A 14,170-nucleotide genomic window follows, 5' to 3' on the forward strand; every position below is an offset into this window, starting at 1 on the left:
CTGTGCACGTATTGTTAATGCAGTAACGTAATAGTGGAACATGACGCTCTATTATACTGGAAAAATGAGAACAGATGCACTGTGTGTGATGATCGATGATCAGATATCAGCAGGGGCTAAAAAAATTCGAGAAATATAACTCAACTTAGAAAATGGCTTTTCTGCTCCCCTATAAAACTCTATCTTTATACCAAAACTCGCAACAAAAACACACATAACCCCAGCACAAACAAGACCTATAAGCAGAGCAGCTGAAGGAAACACCAATAAGCAGAGATTAACAGTTTTTTTTTACGACAGCCCTGGAACTGACAGCTTCACTGATACTTTTGAAACATCGCGTGCAATTGAGAGATATTTAGATATTTGATCTTGACCTACCGTCTTCTGACGCTGCTCAACTGTAACTCTCACCAGATGGTTATCAACCATTATGCCATTGAATTCACTTCTCCTCTTCACAAAATGTAGTGACTGGCGCCAGTGGTAACTGACTATCTCTGCAGCGATTGCTCGTCTCCGGCGCTTGTCCGGTCATTTTTTTCTCGTCTCAGTGCTATCCTCATTGCTCAAAGCTATCTTTGCGCATATGGTTACGAAATCTTTCTCTGCAACCACAACAACTTGATAAACTCAAAGTAGCAATTCCAACTATGTGACACGAAGAAGAAAGAGGGTTCTCATTGCCTGGAACAACTGTCAGCCCATAACTATGCGTCCTTGATATGACTGCTTTGCTTTGTGATGGCATTTTTTTTATTTCTCATTATTGAGTACAAACTGCTGTTTTAACCCGGATTGTCTGTTCTGCAGTACTACAGCATCTTTTCAAATGGGGCAAGATTGTCATTTTATTCCGTTAAATGTGGATACGCTATTGCAACCAGTGGTCTTGAGCATTTACAAATCAGAAGCATGCCACTAGCGTTACAGCTTAGACCTATTTTTAACCAACTTCAATTCTCCCATATATATTATTATAAATGCGGTCGTTAATCTTCATTACTGGCGCTGCATGCAATATTTGAAGCTATTCTTTCATATTTAGCTGCCATTCAACGAAATGAGAAATTTCTAAACCCAAATTTATAGGCACATGCCTTGCTGCTCCAGCGAATCCATCCACCTTGATGGAAGCATGGCTTGCTCAAGAGGATAACGGATTTTGCACTGGACCGTATAGTTTGAGTGACATGATAAATACAAATCTTGCACCTGGGATATTATTACATTAAATGCTGTAGACAAGCACGCCAGTAGTCGGATATATAGGCATTGTATCTACCTACATGTTTTGTCCTGATTCTATTATATAACATCGTATACTATTGAAATGTATGAACACAATAACACCTATTGTTGTCACTTATGTTAATGTGTACCTAGCCACAAAGATAATAAGAAGTTATAAAAAAGTTACGCTGCGCAAAAGGGAACGGGACAAGAGGCTAAAGAACGAGTACAGCCCCGCGGGCATAGACAGCCAACTATTCCTTCATGTAGCGAAAACTACACCGCAAGAGCATTCTATTCAAGACCTTTGACATGTAGTTCATTGCTTTTAGACGAAATCTACAAAGAACTGCCAGCATATGTTACAAAATGATACATACTTTGAGGCCGAGATAGCAACTGCTCACCGCACACGAGGTGGTCTGATACACTGATTAACGGAAATCGGGTGTGCGCCACAAACACAGGCATACACAGCAAGAGAAGCGAGATAGTGTCTTTTTTTAACATGGAAGTTTTTCCTTTCGGATCGGTTTATTTATTCTATGTACACATAAAATACCGCTTCTCGTAAAAATGATGTAGACTGAAGGCAAAAACTTATCTGCGCGATGAGTAAGAGCTTGAAGGCAACACTTTTTAAAAAAAGAAAACATGGATGATTCAGTCATATACGACTTAATAATATTTCTCGGAGCGCATTTAACAACGCCTTCACATTCGTATTATTGGCAACTAAAATTGTACTTCATTTTAAAAGATACAATTCGCGGATTCTACCTGCTGTACAACGTGTAAGAAAAGTATTACCTACTAAATAACGCAGAGATGTGAAAAGAAAAATAGCAACTATGACACACTGACCAAAAGATTATGCCGAACTGAAATTCTTCGTTTGATTTTAGGCAACCAGAGTCTACCTCGGTGGAGAATAGCGAAAAGGTTAATAGGTAATGAGAAAGGCTAAAGTATGTGTGCCACTTTTCCGCTCCTCGGGAGATCTTTTCGAGACCCGACCAGCATTTCTGGCAGAAGTGGTAGGCCTGGCCTCTCTCAGTGCAAATTTGGGAACCTGCTTGGCATCTGAAAGCAGATCGTGGCCAGAGCAGCGTTTCGTAAGTGGCGGCAAAATACCGCGGCTGAAGTCTCATTGCGAAGGCCGCGGTAGCAGTGTCTGCGACCTCCTTAATCGTGATCGCCACTTTCGTTTACTCCGCCAGTTAGGTCGCTTTCTTCTCAGACGTATCGATGACCATGAACCTGGAAGCAGCGAAATTTCGGATTTAAAGTGATTAAAAATTTAATTGTCACAGACGTTAGTGAGGGCTGCGCGCAAATATAGCTTCGCTGTTCTTTGCTGACGCTTATAAATATAAAAGATATACAATAGCCACAATGTGAATTACAAGTGTGGTGAAGACAATGGTGCTGAAAATCGGTTAGAATTCATAAGGTATTAAGCAACGGGACAAAGGGTGCTCGTCATGGTTTTTCCTCTTTCCACTGATATTCGCCACGGCACTCATCGATACTTCAACATAATGGCTGCCGGAACAATGGCTCTCTTCTAGAGTGTGCGCGTTCTGTGTTTTTTTCTACAAAAACCCGGTGGCTTGACACTTTATCAATTACGTGTTCTACGGTATCATGAACCAGAGATTAGACAAAGCGAAAATAGAAACCACATCACCTGTTACTGTATTCCCGTGCGGCCTGTAAAGCTCACATTGTGGAAAGAAGGGTGTTTTGTAGTTTAGCAACTCTATTGTCATTCAACATGTCTTAGTCAAAGGGGATAGTTTTTTTATTCTGCACATTTACTTATTATTTCGCAGAGGCTTGAGGCGTTGCAAAAGAGGGTGATGAGAAACGTAAGAAAAAAAAAACAAGTACAGGATTGAGCGGCGAAGTTTCTTCCCATGTAAATTGGCTTCAGATTTCATTTTCAGAAAAAATGTTTTGGGAAACATTACGAGATACGCAATAGTCCGGGCTTCTGCGGTAATTTGGTTCCATCCGATATATTTTTTTAGAAAGTGGGGCTCGAAAAAGACCCGGTGTCGTATTACTCTAATCCGGAGGCATGGCGGTAATTTTTTTTCTCGATGATATAGGTACCGCGCAAAGATTTTGCGTAAAGGAACATGTCTTGTTCAGAGAAGCCGTCTACGAGGCGCATGACAACTTTTGACGCGAGAATTGCACGAAAAAGAGGGGCTGCGGAAGGTATGTTACTATGAGAGTACTCTTTGACCTTAAGAGTTGCAAAGGAGCCCGTACAGCTCATATATAAAGGTATGGAGGCCAGGTTGGGCCAAAACTCTAGCTTATGAGACCGTAACTCCGCCTGCAGTATTCGGACGAAAGGCTCAGTAGGCCTTAAAACACCAACGTGGTACAAAAACAAAAGTTGCCTGACGCCACTGATAACTGACATCACAGCTCATAGGTGGCGGGAACAACTTCTAACTTCACGAAGTGGCCGCGGGGACTATCGAGGTTTCAAGCCGGCGTGGCCCAACTGGCATGACCAGAGAGCTCTATCGTTAAGGGTTTAGCCCTTAGTACACGGCGTACAGCGTGAGATACAAACAGTAAATTTTAACTGGTATTTTATGTCGGCAGAAATAATTCGCTTCCTGAGATTATTTAAGAAATGCCCTTTCAGAGATCATTCAGCAATTTTCAAGTGCGAGCTGCCAGATACGCTAGAGGCCTGCAGGAATATAACCCAACATTTCAATTCTCGTACTACTGCAAGAGCAGGTCATCAAACAAATCTCATTTGCTTTTATAAAATTTCGGCTTGAGGTAGAACGTTTTAATTTTTGCTTTATCGTTTTATATATTTTTAACAATCGTTTGAATAAATTGCCACAATTTGTTTCAAAGATGAAGTATTCTACCTTTCGTTATGTTATTTTTTACTTTTATAAACATTTCTACATTGCACGTGTAACTAATACGAAGTGCTAGAAGTCTGTAAGTGCATTCAGGCGTTTTGATTATCAGGTGGTGTCAGTGTCAGGATTCATTAATGTTAAATCTAAATCTGCTCCGGTGCAACATCCTAAAATTTCACCGGACTATAGGACGAATTGTGTACAGAGCCAGTATCGAATTATTGGTGAATTTATTAACAGCGACGCTGGTTTCGATAGAAAACTCTGTGGCCACTTTGGCGAGAAATTGCGGTATGAGCAAGATATTATTCTTGTGCGGATTTATGAGGCTAGACTATACTGCGGTTTACATCAAAACGTCAATGCAGTTATTCACTTCCGTCTTAACCTCGGCAGTTTGTATCAAGGGGCGAAAATTCTTTAACCCGCTTTTTGCAGCATTAACTGAGTATTTTGCTGCCGGAAAAACATCTTTATAGCCACGAAGAGAAAAAAAAAAGTTTACTGTGAACAAAAGCTCGATGCATTGGCAGTACATGAAGTGAGTTTGAGTTGTGCTGTTCAGAAGCCGCAAGTGAGGAAGGTCTTTCGACATAATTAACTTGTCCTTTTAGATAACTCTGCGGTAATGATTTCGCCAGGCAGCACTTTCCACAGAGCATAAGCGTTAATCTGCAGAGAAAACCAGAAGAAAGCACACTGCATGTTGTAGCCAGTCGACGCGCAATCTTATAGCAGATTGTAGCAGCGCGCATCTTGTTATTACGTGAGAAAACTCAAAGGATCTTCAAAAAATGTTATGCAATTTATTTTGTGCGATCCGATGAGCCGACCATTAATATATAAGGACATGTATGGTATAATGCGGTGTTGGCTAACATTGTTTAGTGAATAACGCAAGACAATGCATAAACTGATATTTTGTTCAAGCGTAGTTAACGTTGCGCAAGTAGTGCACGCCTTCTTACGCATACGAAGAAACATGACCGGAGCAATCTTTTGGTTTGCGTTTTTGGTTCGACAATACTGCGGCTTTAGCTCTGTGTATGTATGTTCAGATAGCACGGCAGTATAAGAATTCGCACGCACGCAGAACTTCAAGCTTTTCTGTTTCCTTGGCCAGGAAAGCCAACACTGCGGTGGTAAAGCTTAGTGTGTTACGACAGTGCTTCAGGCTTAAATTCACAGGTGCGTAACCTGAAAAAAGCGACGACCTCTAACTGCTAATTAGAAGTTCACTCCTAAACACATCCATAAGTCCTGTAACAATTAACGCTCCATCGGAAGGCGTGTCGCTCAAGACCCAGAAGGTACTGATGTTAATACGCTTAGTTTCTGCTCACGCCATCAAGAATGAAGCTCTGCACGCAAAACAGGCTATAATTTCCAGTGGTGAATACTGTATGTCGGTTGTTTATGGAATAACTTCGCATTCTTCCCTTCAATATTGCACGTGCTTGAGAATACATTGGCGCCATTTTAGTGTTCGAGTGTGTTTTGAAATGAGACTGATTGCCGACTTTATTTTTACAGTGATGCAAGGTTCTCCAATGATTCTATATTTATTATATTTTTGAAACGCAAAAGTCAGGGACTACGGAATAAAAGATCTACAGAACCTATATTCAACATCGTTGTCTCCAGGTTATTATTGTCTGATGCCACAAGATTCACCTCACCCTTGAAGTAAAGTCGTCTTCGCGGCCGTCGGTGCCGCAGCAGACGCACAGGCCGTCGCCTTGACCTGTGCAGGATGCGTAGGCGCAGAGCTGCCTGGAGGCGAAGCCAGCGCCAAAGCCATGAGTGAAGGCGCGCACGGTAGTAGGGGCTCAACCGCATCAAAAGCAGCGATCGCAGCCTCCGGAGGCGGTAGTGCTCCTGATAGTGCCGTCGCTGCTGACGAGACATCTTCCCACGCCGTAGCACTTGGCGAAGAGCTGGCTCTGTGGACGTGGTCGTGGTGGTCGCCTTCTTCTTCGTGAACTTTGCCACGTCCGCTGCTTTGCACTCGGGACACTCAAGCTTGGCTGCAGGGTGGGTGCAAAGTAAGAAAAAAAATATCCCGCAGGTTGCCACGTCGGCAGAAAAGCGTAATGGTTGTTCGGCCCTACTAAGAGTTCTGGCAGCGACTCGCGGTGAAAGGGAACGAAAATCAAGCATGGTCCATAGGATGGCCCACAAACGCAAGCGAGGACCAGGGTAAGTGCTAAAACTAAAAAAAAAACACGAAACTTGACAGATAAGGTTACGCGCTCATCTTGTTCACTAGATATATGAGTGTTTCTTCATACGTTAGGTGCAAATGCAGTACAGTCGCGAGTAAAAAAAGATCAGCACTAGTGAATGCCAGTGGAACGGCAGACAGCAACGCTAGGTGCTGCAGTTACGAACACGTCGATAACAAAAATGTCAGGTGTGTTCGTAAAGCAAGGCGCGGCGCCAGCCACGCGGTCAGATTTTCGCCGCTCCGGTGACGCCATTGTCCTTTTTTATTTTTACTGGCGAACGTGTAAGGTGTTAAAAATAATGAGTGAAAAGCTGGTTAAAAGGGGCCGTATTCTGTAAGGATTCCTTATCAATTTTTCATCTCATTTGGCGTAACGTTAGCTCAACGACAACACCCGACGAAAGCTCCAAGCGGCCAGTCAGAGAAATCGCAATGGCGTGGATTCCCACGACGAATGAAGACTTCGCTATTCGCCACCAGTCGTGAGGTGCGGTCGGCAATTAGGCAATAGCCCAGCAGTCGCTTCTCACGGGCGCTTGAAAGCCGCGTCTATAGATCACGAAACAGCAGTGGCCAATGGCAGAGGGCCAAATGTAACCGTAATAGAAAATCAACGAGGAATCGATATAGAATGGGGGTTCCTGGGTATGTTTCCTTTGGCGGAATGACATGTACGACCGGTCGGAATAAGGTACAGCCGCAAAGACAGCATTGAAACAGCATAACGCAGGTCATGTACATAAGTATGCTGCGTATAAATTTATTTGTGACGAAAAAATATATAAGACTCAATTTACCCAGGAAGTACATGTAAGTTCTCCGACGCCATCCTATATGTTGAAGGTCATAGAAAGAACTGGCTGTTTTTATTACCAGGCAATGAAGCCGTGATGCCCTCTTTTTCGCTCTACTGATGCGAACATGAACTTCAAGCTCCCGCTTCTATTAATCATGTAAGAATACTGGATACCTGCAAGCCACCTCGCGAAGAAATGTTAGTAACGCACTTTAAGAACCGTGGACGAGCATTTTATAAACGACTCACGAGGATCGACTGGAATGAACACGTGTACAAAAACAAAAATAGGGCGACACTGAAGCTGCGCCTTTAGGGCATGCCAGAAAAGCGTCAGCGGTTACTTGCTGCTTTTTTTCTTTGTTGTGCCTTTTCCTAATTTGCAACACATTGGTATACATACGCAAGTATACTACAGGCCACGTGATACACCATAAGTTACAAAATAACTTGCCTTTAACCAAGCCGAACAAACGTATACCAAGCGTGTTTGACTGGAAACCTAAAGGTCATGATTTCAACTCGAAACTAATTGAAGCAATTTGTTATGCCTAATAAATTTACTTGACATCTTTACATGTCTTAATGACATTTGTGTCATGCCATAATCTCATTGTCAAAATTAATTTGAATTTTTATTTTTTATTCTGCACATCAGCCTGTGACTTCCGGACCTTCTGGACCAATGTGGATTTTCTCAACACGCCAACGCCAACAACAACGGCGGTTTCCGCGCTGAACGGTAGCTTAACGCTCTGGAGATGCAATTTGGAGACCCACTTACCCTGCAGAAAGTACAGGTAGAATGAGAAAATTATGATGCCGACGAGGGTGATAAGGAAGACGGTGAGGAGTGCCAAGATGCCCGTGGTGGAGAGCCACGGCCTTGCGGCTCCGGCCAGGATGGGCAACTCCTCGTCGTCCATGCCCTCCATGCCCATCCCCATGCCCATGGCCCTGTGGAGAGCAAGAGCCATCTTCTCAGAAAGCCGATTTCAATCTTTTTTGTTACGCGCACCTAAAATAAACTTTATTTTGATGGTTGGCGACTCGAAATACAGACAGGTTTACTCGCAGTAATCAGAATATACCGCGCTCCTAGTTCGTTCGCTTCCGGTCACTTCCTCTTGAAATGTCTGGTAGCAGCGTCTGATAAACGGCAACTAACGGCCACTTGTGCTTCTTTGTACATGATGTGTTGCTAATCAGAGTAACGTCAAGATGCTGTCCCATAAAGCCATTGTTAGAAAAATAGCGGCCGAAACTTGATGTATGTACTTCTGACACCTCGCTTAAAAAAATTTCTCAAAAGCAGCGTAGGTATAAGCAAACGCGTTAGAAAAATTTGCGCAAAGGAGAGCCAGCGTGAATAAATGAGCGTGCTCAAGAAAACTAAAGGATCGTTTTGACGAGACTGCAGCTGCATTCCTCGTGCTCTCTTCGCGCCAGTAAACACAGCTAAAGATAAAGAAAGGGGTAAATAGCGCTTTAGAAAGCAAAAAATGTGGGTACTTAATAACGTTTCTGCTGCATAAACGCAGCAAACCAAACTCTGCGAATTTTTTTGCAATGAAATTGTTTTTTGAGGTGCCTAATAAATGGCCGCGAGCCATGGTAACTGCACGCCAGTGATCGAAACTTAGCGAAATCAGCCAATCAAGTTCGGCTTATTTATTTCGAACGCTAATCCCCCTCTCAATCTACACTCCATGTCCTATATTTCTCATAGTTTACTGCAAACTGTACTAGTATGCAAGCTGCAAGCTGTACGAGTATGCATGCATGCAGATATGCTTCACCTTGAGCTCGTATTTTCATTCATTCTGATCTTGGGACGGAGTAATGAGGTACCGCTTTTTGTGGGTGGTGACCTCAGGTCACGCTACCGATCCTTATTTACTCGCGCTTCATGCCTCAAGAGTTATTGGGGAGAACGAACTGTAAATCAGATTTAGATGCTTGTTCACGGGTTATGATTCAAGCCAGACGCCTTTTAGACGCTGATACTATTATAGCATAAGTGCTCCAGCATAATTGTCACAGCGTGCGCATGCATGCACCATATCGTTTAACTGATTCCTGCGATCATTTTCAAACTCCATTATTGAGTGCGGCTTAGAGACTCACGGATCTGCGCCAGGGTCCATGGTTGTGTATTAAAGTGCCGTGTGTCCTGAAAAAAAAAAACCAGCGAGACTTAAGTGAAATGTCAGAAAACTAGAATAAAACTGCTTTGCAACCCACTGTGAATAAGTCGCTCAGTCAGGCGGCGAACCCCTGAACATTGCATGAATGGAGCCAAGTGAAAAAATTGACAGCGACAGGTTCGCATAAAACACCGGCGCCAGGGCCACATCTATGCAAGTTCTGAATTGATCACCAGTTTTTTGCTGGCGGTATTAAATTCCCTCTCTTGTATTGGTAACTGCACTTCATACTAATGTGCTCAGGAAGCCTTCCAAGCCTTCATAACAACGCAAATTTTTAAAACTTTATCTATAATAAAAAACAAGACATTTTCTAACATAACAATGTCCAAGACAAATCTTAAGGTGTGGTTCGATTCAACAATGAAATTATTTCGAATGTTAACTTCCTAAAAGCAGTTAGAAGCATTTGTTCCATTTGCCGAGGTTCGATCTCTTCCTTTTATCTGACACCGACTGTGCATTATTACAAGCACCACAGAAAACGCAGAAGTAGTGGCCGTCAAAGATGGTGTGGCCAAGCTGCGGTGCAATCGTGGACCGCACTAGCTGTAAATGGAAAATGACTGCCTAATCTTTTACAGTAGAGTAAATGCGCAATGGGGTCACGTGTTTACTTGGACCCAAGTTCTGTTTTTACCTTACATAACTGCACCGTTTATTGCATTTTCTTCAATAAAAACTAAACATTTCGACAGATTTGCGAATTACCTCACATATGTAAAGAACCGGTCATTTATTTTCTGCGTAAGCGGTTTTGCTTGAAAAGACGTATTGCATTCATCAATAGCTTTTAATAGCTACATATTTATCTTGGAGGTTGTTCATCCAAATCAATTTTCAAGCAATGCCCATGCTACTCTTTGATAGGATTGTTATGATTCGAACAGGTTTGGAAGTTGCATTCTTTCTCATTCGCTACATCCGTACATTTCCTTCTCCTCTTTAGAGCTCGCAGGATCCCTCTGCCAGCCTCAAATTTACGTCAGTCAATAACATCGGCAGCATAATTTATAAGCGTCTTAGGTATTTATTCAGGTAAACTCACGTCACGCATGTCTTTCTGGAAACCGTGCGAAAAAGCAGGAACGCTTGGGCACCGAGGCAGATTGAGCAGGCCTCAGTAAGGATGCAGCATACAACCTCATACTCGGCTGGCGTCTTCTTCTTCTTCCTCCACTTAAAACATGGCACATACATACATGGCGGCAATGGCCAAGGTGTAGGGCGTCTTGTTTACATCAGGCTTCTTCCTTCTCTTGACCCTTGCAAGCACTGATGATGATCGCAGAAGGAAGAGGTGTTAATGAAAACATTTTTGAAGGTAAAATTGGTGGTCGGAGCACCTATTCCGAAAGTTAATTGATTCTGTAGCCGCTATAGCCCGCTCGGTCAACTCCTGCGGAAGTTTCGGGCCTAAGCTTGTTAGCATTTGCCCCCATCGCTGAATCGTTTGTTATTTTATCCTTTCTATTCTGTGCTGTATTTGCAGGCCTTTAAGATGTGGGATAGGTCCGCCTTTATGCAACGGCGTGCGCATTATGGCTGATTGTCTTCTGGGTGGATTTCGTGAACTATTTTCGGACTTGAGTGTCTGTTTTCGTCTGCCATCCTACGTGTTGGTTTCTTTTCATGGTCTAGTACTTTTCCTAGTCTAGTTCTTTTGCGAGTCTAGTAGTAATGCTCGCCTGTATGTCCGGCTGGCCGAGAGCGCATTCGTTCCCCTCTGCGGACTGACGCGCTTGTGTACATGTGAGCTTTCCTTGCTTTTCGGTTTGCCTGATGTCCTTCAGGATCCTGCCTCTGATTTATTTCTTGCACGCGTCTTGCGAATCTGTTAATACATTAATTTTTCTCTGTTAGGTTACTGCGAGCTCAATGGCTGCCCCATCTACTTGGGGTCGATTTCTGCACCTGAATGATGCGCTATCTGTGTGGTCACTTGAGTCACTGACTACTATCATCATGATGCCTCCAAAGAGCCTTGTCGCATCTGTGTTCTGTGTATATTGCCACATAGCTGACACTCTGCCGGTGCCACCTGGTGGCCGAACCTTATCTCCCAGCGCGCGGCCGAGCGTCCTCTTTGTCTCGAATGAGCGCGGCTATTCGGCGAGCCTCACCGCAGTAAACGGGTGTGCTTCCCGCTGCGTTTATCGGTGACAATACTGGGTTCTCATTGTTCTTCTATCGTTTCTCGATGGCTTCAGCTGTGACCAGCACTTTGCCTCCTTAGTGTGCCGAGTGCCTATCCCTTGTTTGGGTTTCACTTTTAAGATATAGTTCAGTTTTTGGCGGCTTCATGCTAGTCTTCAGTTGTCCTTATATGTATGGTTGCTGGAGTCAAAGGAGTATTCTTCAGGATTACTTTACATCAAACTGGGGATCTAAACGGATTTAAATTAAAAAATGATGCCACGTGTCAGGATGCATGTGCTGTGCAAAGCTTCTGTACATCGTTTTCTGTTTTTAGTTTTGCTCTAGCCCCCAGTGAAGGTATCGACTTAAACAAAAATTTTAATTGTACTATTTTATTCTGTTTTCTTTCATCTCATACCGACAGTGTTGACAACACTGTGTTCTGAGACATAACTGGTGTGCTGAACAAGACGGCGAGGAGAAGTGCGGACTGTGTGCAGTTAAACTTTTCTACCTTATGAGATCAGAAGAGCGCTCTGACTATCATGAATGCCTAAATATTTTCATTACTCTCTTTGCATTAATTATTTAATGGAGATAATTTGTAAACACTTATTCATACCCACGCCTCGGAAACTCAGTGGCTTTGAAAACGGCCTGCTTAATCTAGTGAGGCGGGTGCAGTCCAAGGCTGCATGAAAGGCTTAAGATTAATTACGAGAGCCATGGGTTGCTTCACGTGCCCTGGTATCGCACAGCACCCAGGAGTTATTGCATTCTGCCTGCATAGAAATGAGGCTCCCGCATAATAAATGCGAAAATTGGAGGAGACACGAACTGCGCCTTAAGGGTACGGCGCGATGGCTTAATTGCCATATATGCAGAAGGTCATTCTCCATTTTTATATCATAGATCCCTGGGAATCCTCATAGTCCTCCAGGCGCAGTGGTGCAGCGGATAAGCGATGCGCCACTGCCTTGTGATGGGAGGTGCTCCCAACGATGGGCCTTGTGCGGCCCAGGTTGCTCTTCCCGAGAGACCCATTATTCATCTGATTGCCACCTGCCATGGTGGGAAGTTTGCTTACAATCCGGAAGGCAGGTTGGGATAACGCCTCACGGTTACATAACCTAGGTGGCCCACCTGCCTCCTAGGTTGCTATTTCGGCACCACTTCCCAGAGTCATGCTCGTGATCATTCGCTCACAACGCCCACGTCGGACTTTCTGGGAAACGGGGCATTTAATTCTATGGCGTTAAAACGAATGTGTATTTTGTGATATCTGTTCACTTTAATGATTCCAAGGTGGACTCAATTATTCTGGAGCCTGCTGTACTACGGTGTCTCTAATTGACCGCAAGTAGCTTCGGGACATTAAATTTTACATGCCACATAGCCCTAATATTACGCTTACCTTCCCAAAATAAGCAAATTCAGGAGAAGAAGCGCACCAACCACACACGCAAAGCACGAGGTGCATATAAAGTATAGGAAGAAAAATATATGACTTCAAAAACAAAATCAGCCCTACATTGAATCATGAGTAATTGTTGTAGCAGGAGTACTGAACTGTAAAACTGAAGATTTATTTACCGTATTAACAAACAAGAATTGCCAACCACACGATTTTCGCTTTCATCCTTGTGAATTAGCAGCGGAAGTCTGTTATGTCCGAAGTAGTACACCTCAATATTTGAAAACAAAAGAGTGCCACTATTACGATAGTTTCTTCAAAGGCCGAAATAAAAGGCAGAAGATTTGGGAAAACATGACGACTACAAGGCTTAATTGGCGTCAGTCGAGGAGCTATTTCTCTCTGAAAGCCTTGTAGATGCGGATTGCTATGTTTTATCTCTGAGGTAATGGGCAGCGCAGAGGAGACGCAAGTGCTGGCGATATCTTCCCGTCTTCCAAATTTTGATAACCTATGGGCGACCTGCAGTTCCGAGGCAGCACTGTAATTGTTCCGATGTGCACCTAGTAACTGCGGCCGGCAGCCGCTCGGGAGGTGTCGAACGCTAGACCACATTGTGAACGATTAGAGGAACGCGTTCGGCTGGTGACACTACTCACTTTTGTGCTCTCGACGTAGCCGAATTAGCTGGCGTACGGCACGTGTTGCTTCGAAAGGACACGTACGTTCTTACCCATAAGCGTAGGAAGTTTGCGTGGAAGAGCACCATGGGAGGAAAAATGCTTGCTCCACTTGCTAGGAATTATTTTGCGGCTCTGTGATCACCTCGAGAACTTATAGCAGGTCGCCATAATCGGCTCCCGTAACCGCATATACGAGGTCATGTAGGTAAGCAACTTATAACTACCAACTTCCTGCCTGAGGCAGATCTGTTTCGCTAGCAGTAGAATTTTCTACTGTCAGACAGTCCAGAAGGGCCAGCTCACATACTACGCGAATACTGAACGCATAAACAGCAACAATAAGCTGGGTTTACTCCTGAAGGGAACGAATCGTGTGAAGGTAAAGTTCGTTTTCATTTAATTTCAAAACCCTGCGCTGAAAACCCTTAAAATGGGCACTTTGCCTTACAAGCACAGCCGCATTTCTTAGTTTTCCTCAAATACTACGCAATATGTAGCTAATAATGGACAGCAGTTTAATTCGCCGAAATAAATATTCGATATCTTCTCAAGTCAGCCCTACACTAGA

The 14,170-nt window shown here is 43.6% G+C and overlaps 1 protein-coding gene across 1 annotated transcript; it reads right to left on the reverse strand.

Annotated features, from left to right (window-relative positions):
* Positions 1-2,154: 2,154 nt before the first annotated feature.
* On the reverse strand, positions 2,155-10,547 carry LOC144118957 (uncharacterized). The gene is made up of 5 exons (XM_077651716.1): positions 10,415-10,547; positions 9,287-9,332; positions 7,944-8,116; positions 5,816-6,163; positions 2,155-2,493 (listed from the first exon to the last, which is right to left on the reverse strand). The coding sequence occupies exons 2-5, from the start codon at positions 9,304-9,306 to the stop codon at positions 2,381-2,383; spliced, it is 654 nt and encodes a 217-aa protein (XP_077507842.1). The 5' UTR covers positions 9,307-9,332; positions 10,415-10,547; the 3' UTR covers positions 2,155-2,380.
* Positions 10,548-14,170: the final 3,623 nt, after the last annotated feature.

The sequence above is a fragment of the Amblyomma americanum genome, chromosome 2 (genome assembly GCF_052857255.1).
Source record: "Amblyomma americanum isolate KBUSLIRL-KWMA chromosome 2, ASM5285725v1, whole genome shotgun sequence".
In the NCBI taxonomy this organism is placed as follows: domain Eukaryota; kingdom Metazoa; phylum Arthropoda; class Arachnida; order Ixodida; family Ixodidae; genus Amblyomma; species Amblyomma americanum.

What these genes read in the sequence shown, in the direction of transcription:
- LOC144118957 (XM_077651716.1), bottom strand. Translation starts at nt 9,306, where the DNA reads ATGGACCCTGGCGCAGATCC. An exon ending in ATGGACCCTGGCGCAGATCC is followed by an intron (nt 8,117 to 9,286) that starts GTGAGTCTCTAA and finishes TGCTCTCCACAG; the next exon opens with GGCCATGGGCATGGGGATGG. An exon ending in AAGACGACTTTACTTCAAGG is followed by an intron (nt 2,494 to 5,815) that starts GTGAGGTGAATC and finishes CGCTGCTTCCAG; the next exon opens with GTTCATGGTCATCGATACGT.